At 43.9% G+C, this 26,042-nt stretch overlaps 1 protein-coding gene across 1 annotated transcript in view; it reads left to right on the forward strand.

The window, feature by feature from the left end:
• kiss1ra (KISS1 receptor a) overlaps nucleotides 1–23,028 on the forward strand; it is a 44,396-nt gene extending 21,368 nt beyond the window's left edge. Inside the window, exons 3-5 of the mRNA XM_087990529.1 lie at nucleotides 3,055–3,190; nucleotides 6,566–6,804; nucleotides 15,888–23,028. Coding sequence (XP_087846655.1) covers nucleotides 3,055–3,190; nucleotides 6,566–6,804; nucleotides 15,888–16,223 — 711 coding nt within the window. The 3' untranslated portion in view covers nucleotides 16,224–23,028. The remainder of the gene's footprint in view (nucleotides 1–3,054; nucleotides 3,191–6,565; nucleotides 6,805–15,887) is intronic.
• Nucleotides 23,029–26,042: the final 3,014 nt, after the last annotated feature.

The following is a 26,042-nucleotide window of genomic DNA, read 5'->3' on the forward strand; positions in this document are numbered from 1 at the left end:
GAGGAATGGGATTGTGGGAGATATAGCAGTTTGGATCAATAATTAATTGGCTTACTGAAAGAAGACAGAGGGTGGTGGTTGATGGGAAATATTCATCCTGGAGTCCAGTGGTATACCGCAAGGGTTGGTGTTGGGTCCACTGCTGTTCGTCATTTTTATAAACGACCTGGATGAGGGTGTAGAAGGGTGGGTTAGTAAATTTGCAGACGACACTAAGGTTGGTGGAGTTGTGGATAGTGACGAAGAATGTTGTAGGTTACAGAGAGACCTAGATAAGCTGCAGAGCTGGGCTGAGAGGTGGCAAATGGAGTTTAATGCGGACAAGTGTGAATTGATTCACTTTGGTCAGAATAACCGGAATGCAAAGTACTGGGCTAATGGTAAGATTCTTGGTAGTTTACATGAACAGAGAGATCTCGGTGTCTAGGTACACAGATCCTTGAAAGTTGCCACCCAGGTTGACAGGGTTGTTAAGAAGAAAGTGAGGTCTGCAGATGCTGGAGATCAGAGCTGAAATGTGTTGCTGGAAAAGCGCAGCAGGTCAGGCAGCATCCAGGGAACAGGAGAATCGACGTATCGGGCATAAGCCCTTCCTGAAGAAGGGCTTATGCCCGAAACGTCGATTCTCTGTTCCCTGGATGCTGCCTGACCTGCTGCGCTTTTCCAGCAACACATTTCCAGGGTTGTTAAGAAGGCATACAGTGTTTTAGCTTTTATTAATAGGGGGATCGAGTTTCGGAACCATGAGGTTATGTTACAGCTGTACAAAACTCTGGTGCGGCCACATTTGGAGTATTGTGTACAGTTCTGGTCACCACATTTTAAGAAGGATGTGGAAGCTTTGGAAAGGGTGCAGAGGAGGTTTACTAGGATGTTGCCTGGTATGGAGGATAGGTCTTATGAGGAAAGGCTGAGGGACTTGAGGCTGTTTCGTTGGAGAGAAGAAGGTTGAGAGGTAACTTAATAGAGACATATAAGCTAATCAGAGGGTTAGATAGGGTGGACAGGGAGAGCCTTTTTCCAAGTATGGTGATGGCGAGCACGAGGGGCATAGCTTCAAATTGAGGAGTGGTAGATATAGGGCAGATGTCAGAGGTAGTTTCTTTACTCAGAGAGTAGTAAGGGTGTAGAATGCTTTGCCTGCAACGGTAGTAAATTCGCCAACTTTAAGTGCATTTAAGTCATCATTGGACAAGCATATGGACGTACATAGACTGGTGTAGGTTAGATGGGCTTCAGATTGGTATGACTGGTCGGCGCAACATCGAGGGCCGAAGGGCCTGTCCTGCGCTGTAATGTTCTATGTTCTATGATGCATGGCTTAGAAAGGGTGGATGCTGGGAAGTTATTTCCGTGAGGCGTCGTACAGCCTTAGAATTAGAACGGCTCAATTTAGAACAGAAATGAGGAGACAGTTCTTCAGCCAGAGAATGGTGGGCCTGTGGAATTCATTGCCACAGAGCGGAGTGCAAGCCAGGATGTTAAATGTCTTCAAGACAAAGATTGATAAATTCTTGATCTTGCAAGGAATTACAGGCTATGGGGAGAGTGTGTGTAAGCGAAGTTGAAATGCCATTATTAAATGGCGGAGTGGACTCGATGGGCTGAATGGCCTTACATCCATATTCCTATGTCTTATGATCTTATGATCTAAAATATGACACTGAATCACATTTGAGGGCAGCAGACCAAATGTTTAGTCACAGAGATATGTTTGATGGAACATCTTAAAGGAGAAACGAGGCATCAAGAGGAAGTGTGATTTAAGGAAGGAAATCCGGAACTTTGAGCCCCAGCAGCTGGATATGTAGCTGCTGATGGTGGTGTAATTAAAATGGGGTGTGCGTGAGGTCATAATTGGTGAAGCCCCAAAGTCTCAGAGTTTTAGGACTAGAGTTATTTACAGAGATAGACATGGGCAAGATCAGCGATGATGTTGAAATGGCACACTAAATTGTTTAATATAATTTATTAGCCATTGAATGGGAGGATAATAAATTGTACATGTTATAGAGCCACAGAGTCATATAGCATAGAAACAGACCCTTTGGTCCAACTCAACTGCACCAAGCAGATTTCCCAAGCTGACCTAGTCACTTCTGCCAGCATTTGGCCTATATGCCCCTAAAATCCTTTATATAAATGACAAAAAGCAAGATGTACCACAACGTTCATAGAGTTGTAAAACTAGAGCTTGGAAAAAGATCCTTTGGTCCAACCCATCTATACCAACCAGATATCCTCAATTAATCTTGTCCCATTTGCCAGCATTTGGCCCATATGCCTCCAAACCCTTCCTATTCATATACCCATCCAGATGCCTTTTAAGTGTTGCAACTGTGGCAAGGGTGGTCTGTGTATGGAATGAGCTGCCACAGGAAGTGGTGGAGGCATGTACATTTGCAACACTTAAAAGGCATCTGGATGGGTATATGAATAGGAAGGGTTTGGAGGGATATGGGCCAAATGCTGGCAAATGGGACGAGATTAATTGAGGATATCTGGTTGGTATAGACGGGTTGGACCAAAGGGCGGCACGGTGGCACAGTGATTAGCACTGCTTCCTCACAGCGCCAGAGACCCGGGTTCAATTCCTGACTCAGGCGACTGACTGTGTGGATTTTGCACATTCTCCCCGTGTCTGCGTGAGTTTCCTCCGGGTGCTCCGGTTTCCTCCCACAGTCCAAAGATGTGCAGGTCAGGTGAATTGGCCATGCTAAATTGCCCGTAGTGTTAGGTAAAGGGGTAAATGTAGGGGAGTGGGTGGGTTACGCTTTGGTGGGTCGGTGTGGACTTATTGGGCCGAAGGGCCTGTTTCCACACTGTAAGAAATGTAAATCTATCTCTATTCTTCATTGGGGTACTGACTTGGAATTAAAGCAGCCCCATTTCCATTTAGGCCTTTACTAATGGTCCTTGAAATATTCAGTTTATCATTGACTCCTACTGCCTGATTATTAATGCAGCCACCAATAACCCAATTTAATTATTTTCTCATCAAGATGATTGCCCCATTATCTAATGAAAAATGCTTATGTATTTATTTTTTCACAGGTTACTGTCCAGGCAACCTGCATTACTTTGACTGCAATGAGTGCTGATCGCTGCTATGCAACACTTTATGCGCTTAAGTCGTTGCGTCATCGCACACCTAAAGTCGCCATGGTGGTCAGCATGTGCATATGGATAGGTATATTCTGATTTAACACTGTGGATAACAAAGCACCTGTGCATTGTGTTTGAATAGTGAGGATTAACAGAACTATGACAGTCATTTGGTAGTACAGAACCTGAATAAAGACAGTTTATCGAAGCTTTTCATCATTGCAAATTATCAGGACAATTTGCAAGAATAACAATTCAAGAAGGAAACCCAACACATATAACATCAGAGGTGAGTGCTGATTGGTTAGCCAGTAGATCCTGTTTGGTAACGGCCTTGCCATGTGGAATGCACTAATCAATTATAATTGACAGTTAACTGCCAAGCTTTGTTTAAAATTTAACCAGGCAGATTGACTCTGACTCGTCAGGGCATTGTTCTATGAAGCAAACCACTGAATGGCTGTTACTTATTCTGTTGAATTGAAAAAGGCAGAGTGGGTGTACTTGTTCTTGCTGTTTGTAAAACACAGGGCCCTGTTTATTAATATATATATGGCTCCCAATGCATTTAATTGTGCCACTCTGCAACCCTGATTAACAACCCTAAACTGTTTGTCAGCATAATTCCTATGATAGTCAGGATTATTCAGCTAACAATGTCCAGTTGAAAATCATGTCAGAAAGTTGAATTCAGTTTCAACAATGCCATGCATGCCCAAATCGATGGTGTTGCGATGGGATCCTCACTTGGCCTAAAGCTCACAAACATATTTGTTGGATTCCGTGAGTATCATGTCTTCATTGGTATGACAAACATCCCAGCCCCTGTATAGACATGGTAAGTAGATGATATGTTTACTCTATTTGAATCCAGAGCTGCATGTAAACATTTTCCAGATGGTGTAATTGGTGTCATTCTGTTCTCAAATTCCTGTTTGAACATTCAAATACGATCCCATTTTGTGATAATAAAGCTAATTCATTCATTCATTCCTTGATGTCCTAATTGAGATATCAGCTGAGGATTCTCTATTTGCTTTAAATATACATTCACTGGTCCATATATACATTCAAATTGCGACAGTTCCACATGCTACGTGATTGGCCTTTTTGGCAACCTTTTAAGCACGGCCCTAGTCGTTCATTCAACCTGCGATCCTGATTCTGAAACATGGTGTAACAAAAACCATCCTGCAAGGTAATGGTGACCCTGATCAGATCATTTCTTGCTGTATATTGTGCAAGCTCATGGAAGACCCTAAGGTGCTCACACTTTGATCTGAAAATTGCCCAGTTTACTTCACATTTCTTTGAACGGCGAGATATTTCATGAGTTGAGTGACAAGTGAAGTCAGCTGTTTCATGTTTCTACCATGCACTAGCATCACAAGTAGTGGATGTCACTAACAGGGTGCTACCATCAAGCTGTAAAGATGTTATGCCAGTTACCCAAGTGAGTAATAGAGTCATGAGTCATATAACATCAAAATATAACATCTTTGGTCCAACTAGTCCATTTAACCAAGCTCCCAAACCAAACTAGTCCCACATGCCTACATATGGCCCATGTTTCTTCAAAGTCGAAAAGTTTGGCGCTGGAAAATCACAGCAGGTCAGTGAGTTGTTGTTCAACTCCCCAATGTAGAGGACACCACTTTAAGAGCAATGGACACAGTAGATGAGATGGGTGGATGTGCAGGAAAATCTCTGCTGAACGTGAAAAGATCCTTTGAGCCCTTGGACGGAGGTGAGGGGGGAGGTGTGGGTGTAGGTTTTCACATCTCCTGTGGTGGCAATGGAAGGTGCCGGATGTAGAGGGTGCATTGGTGCGGGATGTGGACCTAATGAGGGAGTCACGGAGGGAATAATCTCTGTGGAATACAGATAGGGGTGGGGAGGGAATTATATCTCTGGTGGTGGGGTCTGATTGTAGGTGGCAGAAAAGGCTGAGGACAATGTGCTGTAATTGGAGATTCGTGGGATGGAAGGTGAGGAATGGGGTTCTATTCTCTTTGTGGTTGGAGGGGTGGAAATCAAGGGCAGAGGTGCAGGAAGTGGAGGAGATGTGGAGGGCATTGTTGATCACATGGAAGGGGAAATTGTGGTCCTTGAAATAGGAGGCCATCTGGGATGTCCTGGAGTGGAATTGCTCCTCCTGAGAGCAGGTATGGGTGAGGCGGAGGAATTGGGAGTAAGGGCTCCCGTTTATACGTGGAGGGAGCGGGGAGGTGGGGTGGGAGGAGGTGTGGTCCAGGTAGCTGTGGGAGCCAATGAGTTTGAAATAGATGTCCGTGTTAAATTGGTCACCTGAAATGTCGACCCTCTTGCTCCTTGGATGCTGCCTGACCTGCTGTGCTTTTCCAGCAACACACCTTTCAACTCTGACGCTCCAGCATCTGCAGTCCTTACTTTCTCCCATATTTCTTTAAACTTTTTCTATTCATGTACTTATCCAAATGTCTTTTAAATGTTGTAACTGTACCTGCATTCATCACTTCATCTGGCAGTTCATTCCATACGCAAACCACTCTCTGTGTAAAAACATTGCCCCTTGTGTCCTTTTTAATCTTTCTCTTCTCATTTAAAAATATGCCCCCTAGTCTTGAATTCCCCACTATAGGTAAAAGATCCTTGCTATTCACCTTATCTCTGCCCCTCATGATTTTATAAACCTCTATAAGGTTACCCCTTAACCTCTTACACTCCAGTGAATAAAGTTCCAGCCTATCTTTACAACTCAAACCCTCCAGTCCTGGCAGCATTCTTTTCTGAACACTCTCCAATTTAATAATATCCTTCCTATAGCAGTGTGACCTGAACTGCACACAGTACTCCAGGTGAAGCCCCCATGAATGTCCTGTACAACCTCAACATGATGTCCCAACTTCTGTACTCCAACGTCAGAGCAAAGAAGGCAAGCATGCTAAATGCCTTCTTAACCACCCTGTCTACATGTGATGCAAATTTCAAAGAATTATGTACCTAAAACGTAGGTCTCTCTGTTCTACAAAACTACCCAGAGCCCTATCGTTAACTGTAGAAGTTCTGCCCTTGTTTGTTTTATAGAAATGCAATACCTTGCATTTATCCAAATTAAACTCCATCTGCGTAAAGTGGCAATTGAATTTTTGTGCCAGAGTGATGCCGGGTATGTAGGCTGTATGTTCCAAAAACCAGCAGATCATATCAAACATCATATCCTTTGGCTATTTACAAAAAGCAAGGTGAGACTTTACCCCAACCAGATTGCACTTACAAAACTTGCAACATAGTCTCCAATAGTGAATATAAATTGTAAAGAATGAGAAATGGATACAGGACTATAAGGTATAATACATGTCAGAGGTTCTAACACATTTGCGCACCAAGCATCTCGAGTTAATGGCAGTCTTGTATTGCTATCTTTGATGCATGTAGGATAATTGGCGGCCTCAGTAACATCAGTGCTTTTTGATTGTAGGTTCCTTGATTCTCTCTTTGCCAATTATCATGTACCAGAAGATTGAAAAAGGTTACTGGTATGGACCAAGAACATATTGTGCTGAGGCATTTCCATCAGATTCCCATCAGAAAGGCTTCATACTGTACCACTTCCTTGCTGTCTATCTTCTGCCTTTGCTCACCATCTCTTTGTGCTACTCCCTGATGTTAAAGAGAGTTGGACAACCTGTTGTTGAACCCATTGACAACAACTATCAGGTGTGTGCAAAATTTAATTCATTTCTTAAGCTAAACATCAAAAGGGAATTTTCATCGATAATTTGGTCTCTAGATGGCGTACCTTAGCCTTCGAAGGAAAGGGGGAACGTGGTAATAAAAGCGATGACTTATGTTTTGGCTGAGTTTTCTTTCTAAACGTTGACAAGAACTATCAGGTTTGCTTTCTAACTAGTCGTATGCTGTCATTTTTTAAAATCTGAAAACTGTTTCACCCGAAACTCAAACCTCACTATTGAATTTCATATTTGATCATGTCAGCTGAAATCTTTTATTAAAAGCAAACTGACATTACAAAGGGGAGTGGCCAGTGGTAACTTGCAACAATGAACGACGATTTACAAAATTGATCTTCGTACTCTCTGAGGGTTCAAGAAAGGGAAGTAAGCAAAGTTAAAACAGCTGGAAGACCAGAGTGTTCTAACAGTCTGCAACTTAGATTTCAATAAGAATGGTTAGACCTTCCATTGAAAACCTCAATCCAAAATGTAGAATTATTTTTTCAAAATCTTGGACAGAAAGCTTCATGGTGGTATAAGCTGGCTGTAAAGATTTTTGTACAGTTGTAGTGCCAATCAGAGGCTATCATGTTCCCAGGAAAACCAATTTCAGCTTTAATTTGGAGGAGCCAATGTTGGACTGGGGTGGACAAAGCTAAAAATGACACAACACCAGGTTATAGTCCAACAGATTTATTTGGAAGCACACTAGCTTTCAAAGTGCTGCTCCATCTTCAGGTGGTTGTGGACCAGAATCGGACAAAGCTGGGTTCAGCTTTGTAAGTCCTACAATAATCAGACATTAATATGTAGAAGGGTCAGAACCAGCTAAACTGCTCCATTGTACAGGAGTAAGAAATTAATCTTCTTGTGCCTTGTATTAAAAGGATTGTAGAATTATGTAGATTTACAGAGTAAAATTAATGGCAATATAAACTGAAAATGCTGGAAATATGACACAATCTGTGAAGAGAGAAACAGGATTAATGTTTCAGATCAATAATCCTTAGAAGTAAAATTAAGGCCAACATGGCCAAAGTTTCTTTATAATTTCAACTTTTTGCTTTACACACTATGTTGAATGTGATTATCAAATCAAAAAGGTGGATTTTTGTAACTGGACTGAGCTTACAATGATGAAATAAATGGATAGTTTCATAATCAGGCTATAGATAGTTACATAGTCAGGCTTTCTTGAGGGAAATATTGATTTGATTGTCTCACTATTGAAGTTGATTGGAGAGGAGGGTAGAGCAGATAGGTGGGAAGGAAGATGGACAGGTAGGACTGCTCAGGAGAGCGGTGCCGAGTTGGAAGGTTGGGACTAGCATAAGATGGGGGGAGAGGAAATAGGGAAACTGGTGAAATCCACATTGAAACGGTGTGGCCAGAGTGTCCCAAAGCAGAAGATGAGGCATTCTTCCTCCAGGCGTCAGTGGCAAGAGTTTGGCCGTGGAGGAGGCCAAGGACTTGCATGTTCTTGGCGAAGATTGTGTAGCTGAAGACCTTCAGGGCAGAGGAGAGGACCTGGGGGGGTACAGTGAGAGAAGGAACCACTAAGATCCTTATGAAGGGAGGAGGAGATCTTTTTCAAGGTATGCATCTTTGGAAGAAACTTTGCAGTAAGGTTAAAATCAACTATAGAAAGTGAGGACTGCTCCACCAAGGACATGCAGGTCCAGGGCCTCCTTCATCACCAAACCCTTACCACCCAATGCCTGGATGAAGAATGCCTCATCTTCCACTTTGGGACACGCCAGCCACATGGAATCAATATGGATTTCACCAGTTTCCCTATTTCCTCTCCCCCACCATATGCCAGTCCCAACCTTCCAACTTAGCACCGCCCTCTTGAACGGTCCTACCTGTCCTTGAGAGAAAGTACGGCAGAAAACTGAGCAGCCAAACAACCACCAGAGATCACAGTAGGACAAGACCAGGAAATAATGACAAAAAAACTGACAGAATGTGTAGCAGACTCTGGTGGTAAACAAAACTGCCAGAAGTCAGAGAGGATAGGCGCCTGTGTTAGGTGCACCAGACAGAGATCAGAGTAGGCAGATACTAGTGTTAAATGGGACCTACAGAAATGATGCCAAATGGCCTTGACCAATACGTGAAATAGGCGGAGAAAAGTTTAACCTAAGCCCTGACATTGCTCTGCAAGCTAACCTTGTTGTGAAGTCCTTCCACTGCCCAAGTTTCTTTGCCACACAGAGAACCCAAACCAGGCTGCACTATCTGCAACTGGCACTGATAATTTCAACCGGAGAAGATTTGTGAATAACAAAGAAAATTACAGCACAGGAACAGGCCCCTCGGCCCTCCAAGCCTGCACCGATCCAGATCCTCTATCTAAACCTGGCGCCTATTTTCTAAGGATCTGTATCCCTCTGCTCCCTGCCATTCATGTATCTGTCTAGATACATCTTCAATGACACTATTGTGCCCACCGCTACCACCTCGGCTGGCAATGTGTTTCAGGCAACCATCACCCTCTGCATAAAGAACTTTCCATGTAAATCTCCCTTAAACTTTTCCCTTCTCATCTGGAACTCATGACCCCTAGTAACTGAAGAAATTGTGCTTCAATTTAAGGGGATAGAGCACCTTTAGGTCTTCATATGACTGATACGGTGCAGTTCATTGGCCAGAAAAAGAATTGTTAAAAGACAAAGCCAAAAAGAATGCAGCGCTGCCTTTAAACTTCCCGCTGTGGCACTGGGGAGAGAATTGTCCTGCTCTAAGCCCCTTTACTGTGGAAGGTGGAGCGATTGTGAATGCTGCAAGCTCCCAACTCAAAAACCTAAAGGGAGAATAATTAAGTAATAGCCAGCAAACAAGAGACACCGAAAGAATCTTTGAGGAATGCAGATATTATATTCAATGCCTAAAAACAAATTTGAAGTTGGACGCCATAGGAGAGGTAGCCACTCTTTTCAAGACTGTATGGTAACTGAAGCCCAAACTTCACCAGCCATCAACTATTTGATTTCATATTTCAGGAGGCATTCAACAGATGTTAATAGGGCAGTTGACTGCTATGCTCCAATACAAGGGAAGGGAAATTAGAGACATGTCCTACAACATTCATAATCAAGATTGTTTGCTACGGTTGTGGCATGGTGGCTCAGTGATTAGCACTGCTGCCTCACAGTGCGAGGGACCCAGGTTTGATTCCATCCTTGGTTGACTGTCTGTCTGGAGTTTGCATGTTCTCCCTATGTCCTTGTGGGTTTCTGCTGGGTGCTCCAGTTTCCTCCCTCAGTCCAAAGATGTTCAGGTTAGGTTCATTGGCCATGCTTAATTGCCCCATAGTGCCCAGGGATGTGCAAGCTAGCTGGATTAGCCATGGTAAATGCAGGGTTATGGGGATATAGTGGGGACTAGATCTGGGCAGGATGCTCTTCAGAGGGTTGGTGCGGACTCGATGGACCAAATGGCCTCTTTCCACACTGTAGGGATTCTATGATTTGACAAGGTCCATGTGCTAGGCTGGTCCAGAAGGTCAAATCACAAGGAATCCATGGTGATTTGGCAAGTTAGATGCAAAGTTGGCTTTTCCATAGAAGACAGAGGGTAGTTCTGGAGGGGTGTTTTTCTGACTGGAAATCTGTGACCAGTAGTGTTCTGTGAGAGTTAGTGCTGGGAGCCCTGAAATGATTTGGTTGAAAATGTGGGTGGTCTGAATGGAAAGTTTGCAAATGACACGAAAATCGATGGAGTTGTGGATAGTGAGGAAGGATATCAAAGGATGCAATGGGATATAGACCAGCTGGAAAGGTGGAAGGAGAAATGCCAAATGGAGTTTAATCTGGATAAGCATGAGATGATGCGTTTTTGGGAGGTCAAATACAAGAGGAGAGTATGCAATAAATGGCAGAACCCTTGAGAGCGTCAACATACAGAGGGATCTTGGGGTCCAAGTTCCTAGTAAAAGGGAATATACAATAAACAGGAATGTATTGCGAGGGGTAGATGAAGTGAGAGATCTTGGAGTGCATATGCATAGGTCCCTAAAGGTAGCAGCACAGGTAGGTAAAGTTGTAAAGAAGGTAAATGGAATGCTGTCCTTCATCATTGGAAATATAGAATACAAAAGTAGGGATATAATAACGAAACTGTATAAAACACTGGTGAGGCCACAGCTGGAGTATTGTGTGCAGTTCTGGTCACCACGTCACAGGAAGGATGTAATTGCTCTGGAGAGTACAGAGAAGTTATACTCCAATATTACACTCTGGAGAGTTGTAGCTATGAGGAGAGATTGGAGAGGTTGGGGTTGTTTTCCTTGGAACAGAGACAGCTGAGAAGTGACATAATTGAGATATACAATTTAGCTAGAATAGACAGTGGAAAACCTGTTTCTCTTGGCAGAGAGTTCAAAAACAAGGGGTCAGAGATTCAAGCTGAATGACAGAAGGATTAGAGGGAACATAAGGAAAATCAGTTTTTACACAGAGGGTGGTTGGCTATCTGGAATTCATTGCCTGAGTTGGTGTTGGAGGCAGAGACTCTAAAGTCGTTTAGAAAGTACCTGGATCTGCACCTTAAATGCTGTCAGCTGCAGGGCTAGGGGTCATGAGTAGGAAGGTGGTTTAGACAGGCCAGCTGGGTGTCTTTGGTAAGGCATGGACAAGATGGCCAAACGGCCTCTTTCTATTCTATATCATTTCTATGGTTCTACTAGGAGGCATGGGTTTAAGGTGAAAGGAGGAAAGCTTTTTTACACAGAAGGTGGTAGGTACCTGGAACCTGCTGCCTGGGAAGGAGTTAGAAGCAGATACGATAGCAAAATTCAAGAGGCATTTACAGATACATGAACAGACAGAGAATAGAGGAATATGGAGCACATGCATTCGTGCTCTTTTTCCTGTCCGGGAGCAGCAGGAGACAGAGAGGAGGTGACATTGGGACCAGGAGGTTGCTGGGAAGGTAATTGAACAGTATAAATACTTACCTTCGAAGCCCATGGCCTTTTTCCTGTCCGGGAGCAGCGGGAGACAGAGCAGAGGTGACTTTGGGACCAGGAGGTTGCTCGGAAGGTAAGGACCTAGTATATATTTGGGCAGTGACTAAACCCGAGATACTACACGTAGAGTATCTCCCTTGTACCCTCTCCTCTAACCAGAAGAAAAGGACTCTTTTACATATTTAAGTGCATTGTTGGTATTAGTTGAGTTAATGCTAAGGCTTACAATGGCAGAGGACCTCAGACCTGTGGCATGTGCCTCTTACTTGATGTGGGAGCTCAGGGACGTGGCCGAAGTCCCTGACTCTTACACTTACAAGAAGTGTGTCCAGCTGCAGCTCTTGCTTGACCGTTTGATGGCTCTGGAGCTGCGGATGGACTCACTGTGGAGCATCCGCAATGCTGAGGAGGTTGTGAATAGCATGTTTAGTGAACTGGTCACACAGCAGGTTAGAATTGCTGAGGGAGAAGTGAATGGGTGACCAAAAGGCAGAGAAAGAGCAGGAAGGTAGTGCAGGTGTCCCCTGTCGTCATCTCTCTCCAAAACAGATATATGGTTTTGAATACTTTTGGGGGAGATGGTTCACCAGGGGAGGACAGCAGTTGCCAGGATCATGGCATCGTAGCGGGCTCTGCTGTTCAGAAGGGCGGGAAAAAGACTCATAGGGCCATAGTCATTGGGGAATTTTATTGTAAGGGGAGTAAATAGGTGGTTCCGTGGCTGAAAACGAGACTCTCGGATGGTATGTTTCCTCCCAGGTGCTTGGGTCAGGGATGTCACCGGTCGGCTGCAGAGCATTCTGAAAAGGGAGGATGAACAGCCAGTTGTCATGGTGTACATTGGCATCAATGATATAAGTAAAAAATGAGATGTGATCCTGAAAGCAGAACTGAGGAAGCTAGGAGAGAAGTTAAAGATGAGGACCTCAAAGGTAGTGATCTCAGGATTGCTCTCAGTGCCATATGCTAGCCAGCGTAGAAATGAAAGATTGCGATCACAGAGACTTGGTTGAAGGAAGGGCATAATTGGCAACTAAATGTTTCAGGATATAGATGCTTCAGACAGGACAGCGAGGGAGTAAAATTATGGGAGGAGTTGCATTGCTGGTCAGGGATGATATCACGGCTGTGCTAAAGGAAGACACTATGGAGGGCTTGAGTAGTGAGGCACAGTGAGTAGAGCTGAGAAATAAGAAGGGTACAGTTACATTGTTGGGGCTGAACTATAGGCCTCCCAACAGTGAGCGTGAGGTGGAAGAACAAATAGGTAAACACATTATGGAAAGATGTATAGGCAACATTGACTGGGGTACACTGAGTGTCAGAGGTCTGGGTGGGGCAGAATTTGTAAGGAGCATCCAGGAAAGTTTTCTAAAGCAGTATGTCAATAGTCCAATGAGGGAAGGGGCCATATTGGACCTGGTGTTGGGAAATGAGCCAGGTCAGGTTGTAGAAATTGTAGTGGGGGATTTCTTTGGGAACAGCGACCACAATTCTGAATTTTAGAATACTCGGGTACAAAGATAAGAGTGGTCCTAAGGGAAGAGTACTAAACTGGGCCAAGGCCAATTATATCAAAATTCATCAGGAGCTGGGAAATGCGGATTGAAGGCAGCTATTTGAAGGGAAGTCCACATTTGATAAGTGGGAGGCTTTCAAAGATTGGTTAAAGATAGTGCAGGATAGGCATATCCCTTTGAAAACAAGGGATAGGAAAGGCAAGATTTGTGAACTGTGGACAACAGGAGAAATTGTGCAACTAACCAAGAGGAAAACGGAAGTGTACATAAGGTCCAGGCTGCTAAAAACAGAACCGGCCCTGGAGGAATATTGGGAGAGTAGAACCAGTCTTAAGTGAGGAATCAAACAGGCTAAAAGGGGTCGTGAAATAACTTTAGCAAGCAGAATTAAGGAGAATCCAAGGCCTTTTATTCATATATAAGAGGTAAGAGGATAACTAGGGAAAGGGTTGGTCCACTAAAGGATAAGGAAGGAAAGTTGTGTGTCGAACCTGAGAAAATATGTGAGATTTGCATCAGTGTTCATGGAGGAGAGGAACATGATGAATGTTGAGATTAGAGATAGAAGTTTGATAACTCTGGATCATATTGACATAAGGAGGGAGGATGTGTTGGGTGGGCTAAAGGATATTAAGATGGCCAAATCCCCAGGACCTGATGGGATTTATCCCAAGTTGCTGATGGAGGCGAAAGAGTAAATAGCTGAGGCCCTGACAAGTATCTTTATAGTTTAGATTAGAGTGGTGCTGGAAAAGCACAGCAGATCAGGCAGCATCCGAGGAGCAGGAAAATTGACATTTCAGGCAAAAGCCCTTAGCATCCTTAAACACAGGTGAGGTGCCGGAGGATTGGAGGGTTGCTCATGTTGTCCCCCTTTTCAAGAAGGTATTAGGGATATTCCAGGTAACTACAGACCAGTGAGCCTGACGTCAGTGGTGGGAAAGTTGCTGGAGAAAGTACGGAGGGATTGGATCTATTTATATTTGGAAGGGAATGGACTTATCAGTGATAGGCAACATGGTTTTGTACGGGAACATCGTGTCTTACAACTTAATAGAGTTCTTTGAGGAAGTGACCAAGTTGATAAATGAAGGAAAGGCTGTAGATGTCATGTACATGGACTTTAGTAAGGCGTTTGATAAGGTTCCCCATGGTAAACTAATGGAGAAAGTGAAGTCACATTGTGTGCGGAGTGTTCTAGCTAGGTGGATAAAGAACTGGTTGAGCAACAGGAGACAGAGTAGTAGTTGAAGGGAGTTTCTTGAAAAGGAGAAAGGTGCCCAGTGGTGTTCTGCAGGGTCAGTATTGGGGCCACTGTTGTTTGTGATATACATACAATATCTGGAAGAGGGCATTGGTGGTCTGATCAGTAAGTTGCAGATGACACGAAGATTGGTGGAGTAGCTGTCAGAGAATACAGGAGGATATAGATAGACTGGAGAGTTGGACGGAGAACTAGCAGATGGAGTACAATCCATGCAAATGTGAGGTGATGCATTTTAGAAGCTCTACTTCTGGAGTGAACTATACTGTAAAAGGAAGAACCTTGGAAAAAGTTGATGAGCAGAAAGATCTGGGAGTTCAGGTCCATTGTACCCTGAAGGTTGCTGTACAGGTGAATAGAGTAGTCAAGAAGTCATATGGTATGCTTGCCTTCATCAGACAGGGTATTGAGTATAAGAGCTGGCAAGTCATGTTAAAAATTTACAAGACTTTGGTTCGGCCGCATTTAGAATACTGTGTACAGTTCTGGTCGCCACATTACCAAAAGGATGTGGACGCTTTGGAGAGGGTGCAGAGAAGGTTTATGAGGATGTTGCCTGGTATTGAAGATGCTAGCTGTGAAGAGAGTTTGAGTAGGTTAGGATTGTTTTCATTAGAAAAAAGGAGATTGAGGGGAGGACCTGATTGAGGTTTACAAAATCATGAAGGGTATAGACGGGGTGGATAGAGATAAGCTATTTTCCCAGGGTGAGAGATTCAATAACAAGAGGTGGTAGAGGTGGTAGAGCCAGGCATGGTAGATTTATTTAAGGTGCATCTGAACAGATGCATTAATAGGTGGGGAGCAGAGGGATACAGATTCTTAGGAATTGGGCGATAGGTTTAGACAGTTGATTTGAATCGGCACAGGCTTGGAGGCCGAAGGGCTGTTCCTGGGCTATAAATTTTCTTTGTTCTTTGTTCTTCTTTGCAGGCAGATGGGATTAGTTCAGAATGGCATTATGTTTAACGCAGATATGATGGGCTGGAGGGCCTGTATCTGGGCTGTACTCTTCTATGATCTCTAACCATTTTATACATTGGAATTGATAAGTTTCAAATATATAAACAATTAAGTTGATAAGGGCATTGAAGAAAAATGTTCCTGAAGGGGAAGCAGAAAATGTGGGATAGTTGCACAGCAAAGAGTTGTATAAATAACATGAGCAAGTACTAAGCAGGGCCAAATGCTCTTTTCTCAGTCCTTCTTTAGTTGTCAATTGGTCTCATCAGATCCTTGATTTCACAATTTGAATTTGGTATAATTGTCTTTTGAGATTGCAATACTAACATGTATCTGTTTTCAACCAGGTTCAACATTTGTCTGAAAGAACAATAGCAATGAGAAGCAAGATTTCTAAAATGGTGGTGGTAATTGTGCTCCTGTTTACAATCTGTTGGGGACCTATCCAGCTCTTCATCCTGTTCCAGGCATTTTACCCAAATTTCCAGGCCAACTACGTGACCTACAAGATCAAGACTTGGGCTAACTGCATGTCATATGCCAACTCCTGCATCAATCCCATTGTTTATGGTTTTATGGGAGCAAGCTTTAGGAAGTCCTTTAAGAAAGCCTTCCCATTCATGTTTAGCCGGAAAGTAAGGGACACCAACATGACTTCTGGAAGTGGCAATGCAGAAGTGTAGTTTGTCGTTGCATAATCTTAATTGTTATAGATTGTCATGAATGAACATGGTTAAAGATATGAAAGCAAAGACAATCAATTTGTTTGGCCCACAAAATTCCTGGAAAATATACCCTCAGTAAGCATTAAGAAAAATATTATGAAGCTTGAACTACCATTAGGTTTTGTACTTAGAGTTAATGTTTGTGTAAAGTGTGAGAATAGTGTTAATGTTTGTGTTTATGGTTAACAACACTTAACACGGTGTTAATGTTTAACAAGTCCATTCTCCAAGAAGTGACTCAGCAGACCAAGAATGGTTTTCTTATTGGTAGTTTCCATCTGCATTTTAAAGAATTCTAAATCCAAGGACAATATTTCTTGAAAAACACATTACAAATGGCTCAGTTATACTTTAAGTCTTTTTGATGTTAAAACACTTTTGTGTGAAGATTTTTTCAGTGGGATTTTAGGAACTGGAATGTTTTTCCAGTGATGTTCTGAAGGACTCAGAGCTACTCCCTATATAGTTTGTAGTATATAGCTAATGATTTGGTCTTAAATGAAGGAGGATGATTAAGAAGTTTACATCTAACTTAAAAATTACCTGTAAGGTTGATTATGAAAACAAAGACACCAGACTGAAGGGAGATTTCAGTGGTCTAGTCAGATTGGCCAGAAAGGCTTCAAATGCAATTTAGTTCAGAGAAGTGTGGGGAAATGAAAGGAAAGGACATATATAGGACGGTAAGATACTGAGAAATGTAGTGTATTTCGACTGATCTATGAAGATAGCAGGAAGAGAAGATGGTTAAGAAGGTAGGAGATAAAGCATAACAGTGGGGAATGTATGCATAATTATGCAAAACATTAGCTGGAGTCAGAGTATCGCTTGGTAGTTCTAGTCACCACATTGTAAGAAGGATGTAATTACACTAAGGATGATAGAGAAGAGATTTACAAAGAAAGCCAGAATTGGAGAACTACAGCTTTAAGGAAAGAGTGGATAGGTTAGAATTATCTTTGGAATAGAGGAAGGTAAGAAGTTGTGCAATTTGTGAACACGCTGGTTTGGGTAAATAGTAAGAAATCAATATTCAGTTACAAAGGTCTAATGTAACTGGTAGAAGGATTAGGGGGATTTTGTTCTCCTTTACCAGTCATTAAAAATACTTGGATGTGCATTTGATGTAATGTAACGTACAGATCTACAGATCAAGATCTGTGAGTGAAATTAGATTAAACAGCTCTCTATCAGCAGGTATCGACATGATGGGTCAAAGGACCACCTACTGCACCATAGATTTTCTGCTTCAGTGACATTTATATTTCATGATTTGGAGATGCCGGTGTTGGACTGGGGTGTACAAAGTTAAAAATCACACAACACCAGGTTATAGTCCAACAGGTTTAATTGGAAGCACACTAGCTTTCGGAGCGACGCTCCTTCATCAGGTGATTGTGGAGGGCTCGATCGTAACACAGAATTTATAGCAAAAATTTGCAGTGTGATGTAACTGAAATTATACATTGAAGAATTGATTGTCTGTTAAGCCTTTCATCTGTTAGAATACAGTGATAGCTTCACTTCTTTCATGTGTAAATCACAAAACACTTTTTTTTAAAGTTGCATTCTCGGGTTAGCTGTTAACAATGGTGATAGCTAGACAATATGTTGAAAGTATTAGCCCCCTGTGTTCTCTGTCTATGACCTGATGTTTAGATTGATTCCAATCTAAAAAGTGAGATAACAGAGTTTTACATAAATTCATGCATTTTTGAGCTCAGAGTTCTATATGAATGTATGTGGTTTTTGAGCAAAGTGCAATGTAACTCTGAAAGTACCAAAAAAATTCACCACACAAAATATATATGTGCATGTGGGTCTTTGTCTGTGTGTGCGTGTCTGCCTGGGGTGGGGGTTGTGAGTGTGAGAAAGTGTGTGTATGTGTGTGTAGTGAGTGCAGAGTGTCTTAAGTCTGTGAGGGGGTGCATGTGTGGGAGTCTGTGTGTCTATAAGGGTGTGTGTGGGTGTCTGTGTGCGCGTCTGTGTGTACCTGTGTCCGTGTGTATGTGAGAGTGTGTGTGTGTAGGAATATCTGTGTGTGTGTGTAGTGCAATGGTGATCACCTGTAATGTGACATGAACCCAAGGTCCTGGTTGAGGCCCTCCCTATGGGTACCGAACTTAGCTATCAGCCTCTGCTCGGCCACTTTACTCTGCTGTCTGTCCCGACGTCCACCTTGGGGGATGGTCACCCGAAGGTCCGAGGCTGAATGTCCTGGACCACTGAAGTGTTCCCCAACTGGGAGGGAACCCTCCTGTCTGTTGATTGTTGTGCGGTGCCCATTCATCCGTTGTCGTAGCCTTTGCTCGGTTTCCCCAATATACCATGACTCCGGGCATCCCTGCCTGCAACGTATAAGATAGACAATGTTGGCTGAGTCACATGAGTACCTGCCATGTACACGGTGGGAGGTGTTCCCACGCGTAATAGTGGTATCTATGTCCACAATCTGACACGTTTTGCAGTGTCCACCGTGACAGGGTTGTATGGAGTTGTCCTGATAGCTGGGCAGTTTGCTACGAACAATGATCTGTTTGAGGTTTGGCGGTTGTTTAAAGGCAAGTAGTGGAGGTGTGGGAAAGGTCTTGGTGAGGTGCTCATCCTCATTGATACTGTGTTGCAGGTCACGAAGAACATGGCATAATTTTTCAGCCCCTGGGAAGTACTGAACAACGAAGGGTACCCTGTCAGTTGCAGCCCGTGTCTGTCTCCTGAGGAGGTCACTACGGTTCCTTGCTGTGGCACGTCGGAACTGGCGGTCGATGAGTTGAACATCATACCCGTTCCTGTGAGGGCATCCTTGAGTACTTCCAGGTGTCCGTCACGTTCCTCCTCATCTGAGCAGATCCGGTGTATGCGTAGGGCTTGTATCCATAGGGAATGGCTGTTTTAATATCTTTTGGGTGGAAGCTGGAGAAGTGTAACATTGTGAGGTTGTCTGTGGGTTTGCGGTAGAGTGTGGTGCTGAGGTGTCCGTCCTTGATGGAGACGCACGTGTCCAAGAATGAGACAGACAGTCGAGAGTAGTCCATGGTGAGTTTGAGGGTGGGATGAAACTTGTTGATGTTACTGTGTAGTTTTATCAGGGAACCCTTCATGGCACAACAGCCACTAAGCCATGGCTTATAGCCAGCATGGCAGACACATGCATATAACCCTATACTTTTTACCTGCACACATAACCCTATAGTCTTACCCTAGTCACTGTTTAACCACCAGGCCACATAGCCAACCTGTCTTTAGCTACATCCCATCTAAATACAGTCTCTCAGTTACTTCGACTCTGTCCCCATTACCCATTGGGGATCTGCATCTTGTCATTGTCCAGTAAGGGAACATCACATACAGGGGACTAATCAAACATTTCGGAAGATGAGCTTTTGTTTCCAGCCAGCAAAAGTGAACACAAAAGAAATTAATAGCGGCTGCAGTTCATGTCCGCAAGGCAAATGAAATGTGAGCATTTTGACCAACAGCAGTTTTACATTTGGTGATGGTCTGCTGCATCCAGCTCTCATCTACAGGAGCCATGTGTCAGTGAGGTGCTGTCTGGCTGGTAGCAGCTGACACAGCTGAGCTCTGTCATATACAAAGAGAGCCTTGTCCTCCCCAGGGTCTTCTCCTTCCTCCTCTTCGGAAGACTGGTTCCATTCCCCCAGTTCCTCAGCACATCGCCTCTTTGCGTGCTCAAATTTGCAGAGCCACAGAACGCCACCATGATGCAGCTCATCCTGACTGGACAGGGCCCCCAGAGCTGCTCAAGAAGTTGAACCGCATCTTCAGCAGTTCTATTGTCAAAATGTATCTGCTGTGATTCAGTTAAGGGATTGTCCAATGCTATCATTAGGTAAGGCCACAATGGGTAACTTCTGTCCATCAGTAACTAGCCTTGTAAGGTTTATGGATCCTCAAATACAACAGGTCCAGGAGAGTGCTCCAGGCTGTAGGAGTAGTGACAGCTGCCACTGTCTACTGAGAGTCCTGAGCCTGGTCATTGATGGGATGTTGGTCACTGCCAAAGTCACCACCCCACATAGCGGACCGTACCCTCTGATGCTACTTTGCATACACCCCATACACCTTCGGTTTCCCCACCAGCTTGTTTCCAAACCCCCAGTCTTGACTTCCTCATCCTTTATGGCTGTAATATCCCACTGCCCTGACAAGCCTTCCCTTGCACCCTCCTGAAAGATGAATGGACTGACTCCCAGGAATGTATTTGCTCCAGACCTCTGACTGACTTTGAGAGCAGTCCTTAGACCATGACCAGATGCTAGACTGCTGTCTTTGCAGCTCCCTGTTTGATGATACCTGATTTCCCTGCTTACTGGTTCTGCTCTGAAGGGAATCACCATTGCCGATTCTCTGGACTGTGGTTGGATATATCCTCTGATCATGTGTGCCTCAATTGGCTAACTGACTGTGGCCAAGCCTCTGGATGAAATGAAGATGACACCCCTGAATGACAGCAGCCACCACCCTAACCCTCCAAATGATTGGGCTGAGGACTACCCACCACCAGTTTCTGACATGAATTAATTTAGGTTTATTGTCACATGCACTCACACAATTGCAGTGAAAGGTTTACAAATTCGTCACTTACGCTGCCATCTTAGGTACAAGGTACCCAGGTAAAGGATCTTAGCAATAAATCAGAAAAATAAAGAGAAAGAAGTCTGGCATTACAGCTCTTTGCACCATCTTAGGTACAAGGTGCCTGGGTAGAAACTCTTAGGAATAAATTAGAAAATAAACAATATTTTTAAAAGTTCAGCACTACAGTCCTTGAAGCAGACTGTGCTGGGCCTTGCCTCCAGACCGGGCCAGGCCTTGCCTCCAGACAGCTCTGGACCTTGTCTCCAGAACAGGCCAGGCCTTGCCTCCAGATTGCGCTGGGCCTTGCCTCCAGATAGCACTGGGCCTTGCCTCCAGACCAGGCCAGGCCTTGCCTCCCGGTTGCGCTGGGCCTTGCCTCCAGATAGTACTGGGCCTTGCCTCCAGACCACGCTGGGCCTTGCCTCCAGACGGGGCCAAACTTGGGGCTGCTTGTGCTCGCTGCTGCTGCAGACGCCAGGGTACCTCACTCTCCATCATGTTGGGCTCACGTGTCCCGCGATGTCTCCATTCCACTGCGCTGGACTCACCTTGCTCTACACTGATCCCCTCTGCACTGCTCCAACTTACTCTCCACAGAAAGTAAATAGATTAAAGTAAGAATTAAAAAAAAAAAACAGGCAGAGAAGAGTAAAAGCAGATGGAGTGGAAGAGTTCCGGTTAGGAGCCCATATGCAGCTATTCTGCTGTCATTTTCAGTGTTGCCGTTTGGTTAAATGAATGTACTGTGCAAACAGCAAGCATGTGCTGTAGGTGTTATGTAGATGTCTCAGTGCACCCCACAGCAAGATGTTCGCTGCCTACTTCCATCACCAGATCCATACTGAAAAGTCACCTCCCTGAGTGTCTATGCTAAAGAGCATGTCAATATGCCCAACATACTGATGGTTTTTGGTTCTGGCTCAAATGTCAACATGCTAACAGGTGTAGCATGACAAAGCAATGTAACAAGGTGAAGTGAGCATGCTGTTAGGGAGTAAGTGAACAGCCCTGAGAAGTAATCTGTGAGCTGGTGCCTTTGCTTGCAGCAACCTTTCAATGCCAGTTGCTAGTGCTCCCTGCAGTAGAAGTCTGTGCTTCCTGAGCATCTTGCAAGTGCATTGTAGAAGTGCCATAATGGTTGTGAGAGGTTAATGAAGGTTAGAAGCCAATGTCCATGATTGAGGGCTAACTGTTGCTGGTACCTGTGAATCATGTGCTGAGATATTGTTTTTAATGATGAGCAACATTTGTTAGGAATTTGAAAGTGTGTACTGTACCTTTAAGAGAGAGTGAAAGCTGGCAAGCACCTGTCATGCGACTGACTAGCAGGCACAGAGTGTACTGGAGAATTGAAAGTTGTAACCTTTGGTTGCAGCCTAGATACCTCAATTGTTTTCATAGCAGTTTGAATTTAACCAAGCAGTTTAAATTATGCCCCAAGATACAAAAACCTAATTGAATTTGAATTTTACTGTTTTGACAATAGTAAATCGAACCAATGAGATGATCCAATGTTTGGGGTATAAAAAGCAGAAAGAACACCGTCTGCCATTGTCAGACAGACTGTCCGAAAACACTCTCTATCAAAGGTACCTTTTTCACATGAAAACACCGTGCAGCAGAAGACCGAGATGACCCAGAAAGATCAGCAAACAGAGGAAGATCGACACCAGAGACAACAGCCACTGTCTGGTTTTGAAAATTGAGTTGTTATAAATTTAATAGGGGCTTTATTGGAACAGAATATTGTTATAGAGTGTGAAGTAGATAACAGACCTTTTAATGGAAAGGAGGCTCAGAGTCGTAAATAGTTGTTGTTTAACGCTCACTTTAGAGTTAAAGAATAAAATTGATATTTTTTATTAAATAGTCGAATTTGGGAGTTCTCTGTCTACTTTAACAGATTAAAAGGTGGGGTGAACTTTTCTATGCGTTTGGTTTAATTAGCAGAACGGTTTTCGCCGTGTCGTAACAACGTAAAAGTTGAAGTTCTAAATTGGAGAAAGGCCAATTTTGATGGTATTAGGCAAGAACTTTCGAAAGCTGATTGGAAGCAGATGTTCGCAGGTAAAGGGACGGCTGGAAAATGGGAAGCCTTCAGAAATGAGACAACAAGAATCCAGGGAAAGTATATTCCTGTCAGGGTGAAAGGGAAGGCTGGTAGGTATGGAGAATGCTGGATGACTAAAGAAATTGAGGGTTTGGTTAAGAAAAAGAAGGAATCATATGTCAGGTATAGACAGGATAGATCGAGTGAATCCTTAGAAGAGTATAAAGGAAGTAGGAGTATACTTAAGAGGGAAATCAGGAGGGCAAAACGGGGACATGAGATAGTGTTGGCAAATAGAATTAAGGAGATTCCAAAGGGTTTTTACAAATATATTAAGGACAAAAGGGTAACTAGGGAGAGAATAGGGCCCCTCAAAGATCAGCAAGACGGCCTTTGTGTGGAGCCACAGAAAATGGAGGAGATACTAAATGAATATTTTGCATCAGTATTTACTGTGGAAAAGGATATGGAAGATATAGGCTGTAGGGAAATAGATGGTGACATCTTGCAAAATGTCCAGATTACAGAGGAGGAAGTGCTGGATGCCTTGAAACGGTTAACGGTGGATAAATCCCTAGGACCTGATCAGGTGTACCCGAGAACTCTGTGGGAAGCTAGACAAGTGATTGCTGGGCCTCTTGTTGAGATATTTGTATCATCAATAGTCACAGGTGAGGTGCCAGAAGACTGGAGGTTGGAAAACGTGGTGCCACTGTTTAAGAAGGGCGGTAAAGACAAGCCAGGGAACTATAGATCAGTGAGCCTGACCTCGGTGGTGGGCAAGTTGTTGGGGGGAGTCCTGAGGGACAGGATGTACATGTATTTGGAAAGGCAAGGACTGATTCGGTATAGTCACCCTGGCTTTGTGTGTGGGAAATCATGTCTCACAAACTTGATTGAGTTTTTTGAAGGAGTAACAAAGAAGATTGATGAGGGCAGAGCAGTAGATGTGATCTATATGGACTTCAGTAAGGCATTCGACAAGGTTCTCCATGGGAGTCTGATTAGCAAGGTTAGATCTCATGGAATAAAGGGAGAACTAGCCATTTGGATACAGAACTGGCTCAAAGGTAGAAGACAGAGGGTGATGGTGGAGGGTTGTTTTTCAGACTGGAGGCCTGTGACCAGTGGAGTGCCACGAGGATCGGTGCTGGGCCTTCTACTTTTTGTCATTTACATAAATGATTTGGATGTGAGCATAAGAGGTACAGTTAGTAAGTTTGCAGATGACACCAAAATTGGAGGTGTAGTGGACAGCAAAGAGGGTTACCTCAGATTATAACAGGATCTGGACCAGATGGGCCAATGGGCTGAGAAGTGGCAGGTGGAGTTTAATTCAGATAAATGCAAGGTGCTGCATTTTGGGAAACCAAATCTTAGCTGGACTTATACACTTAATGGTAAGGTCCTAGGGAGTGTTGCTGAACAAAGAGACCTTGGAGTGCAGGTTCATAGCTCCTTGAAAGTGGAGTCACAGGTAGATAGGATAGTGAAGAAGGTGTTGGGAAAGTTTCCTTTACTGTTCAGAGTATTGAGTACAGGAGTTGAGAGGTCATGTTGCAGGCTGTACAGGACATTGGTTAGGCCACTTTTGGAATATTGCGTGCAATTCTAGTCTCCTTCCTATCGGAAAGATGTTGTGAAACTTGATAGGGTTCAGAAAAGATTTATGAGGATGTTGCCAGGGTTGGAGGATCTGAGCTACAGGGAGAGGCTGAACAGGCTGGGGCTGTTTTCATTGGAGCATCGGAAGCTGAGGGCTGACGTTATAGAGGTTTACAAAATTATGAGGGGCATGCATAGGATAAATGGACAAAGTCTTTTCCCTGGGGTCGAGGAGTCCAGAACTAGAGGGCATAGGTTTAGGGTGAGAGGGGAAAGATATAAAAGAGACCTAAGCGGCAACTTTTTCACACAGAGGGTGGTACGTGTATGCAATGAGCTGCCAGAAGATGTGGTGGAGGCTGTTACAATTGCAACATTTAAGAGGCGTTTGGATGGGTATATGAATAGGAAGGGTTTGGAGAGATTTGGGCCGGGTGCTGGCAGGTGGGACGAGATTGGTTGGGATATCTGGTCGGCATGGACGAGTTGGACCGAAGGGTCTGTTTCCATGCTGTACATCTCTATGACTCTATAACATGGAGGTTCCTTGCAGCCAGTAGTGAGCTGAAGTCACCAGGTACCTGCTCTGATTTCCATGTTCAGAATCCTTGATGTCTTGTCTGGTGTGTTTGCTAAGATAGGAAATCGAATATCAATGAGGCCAGTTGTGGCATTTATAAGGCATTTAACAAACAATAATTTCCCTTACTTGACAACTCGCTGTTCCCCGGTGAGAAACTCTCTCAGCAAAAGCATAAAAGTGAGATGTTCCTGAATTCGTGGTAGGCCTCCCTGGGTGTCTGCTACAAATCTCACCATAGCCCACACCGCTCTGGACCTGATTCCGCCCAGAGTGTTTCAGAGTAAAAATCCTAGAGGATGGGGGAGGCTCATAAGGTCATAATGCAGGAACTGGAACAAAGTAACGGCAGAGTCTCGTGTTTGTTTAGGTATACCAGATAGTTATCTGACATGGATGTTAGGCTCTTGACTGCGTGAATTTAGGGAGTTGACACAAGTTGTAGAACTCCTTGTGAAATTAGCGACAAAGAGTCTGGCAGGTTTTGGGCCTGCCTTGTTCCCAACTCATCAAGTATTCACTGTGGTTGTCAACTAAAGGAAAGTTTATATAATCTTGCTATTTCTTTAAACAAACACCTTGCTGCAGTTCTAAAAGCAATAGATAACCAGACCGAGGGCCAACTCTGGGGGGGTGGAGCAGTAGCAGATATCAGGCTTCTCATTCGCTCTGAGGTGAAAATTCTTGAATTAGTCATAGGAAAGCACAGCTCCTCATGCGTGAATGGGGAGACCACAGTGGTGAACCAGCCCAGTAAGTTCAATAGTGCTGTGCTGCTCTCCCATTACCACCAGCAGCAATTCGTTCTTAATCTGCTCAAACTTTTATTCCTTTTACTCAACTAATTCTCTCTCTTCTTTCATGTGGACATTAGTGCAACCTACCAAATCACCAGGAAGATGAGGCCAACACTGGCAACCCTCTGGCTACTTCTGAGGAGGGA

Source organism: Chiloscyllium plagiosum, unplaced genomic scaffold (assembly GCF_037043375.1).
Source record: "Chiloscyllium plagiosum isolate Xiang-an unplaced genomic scaffold, Cpla_swu_hap1 HiC_scaffold_9, whole genome shotgun sequence".
NCBI lineage: Eukaryota > Metazoa > Chordata > Chondrichthyes > Orectolobiformes > Hemiscylliidae > Chiloscyllium > Chiloscyllium plagiosum.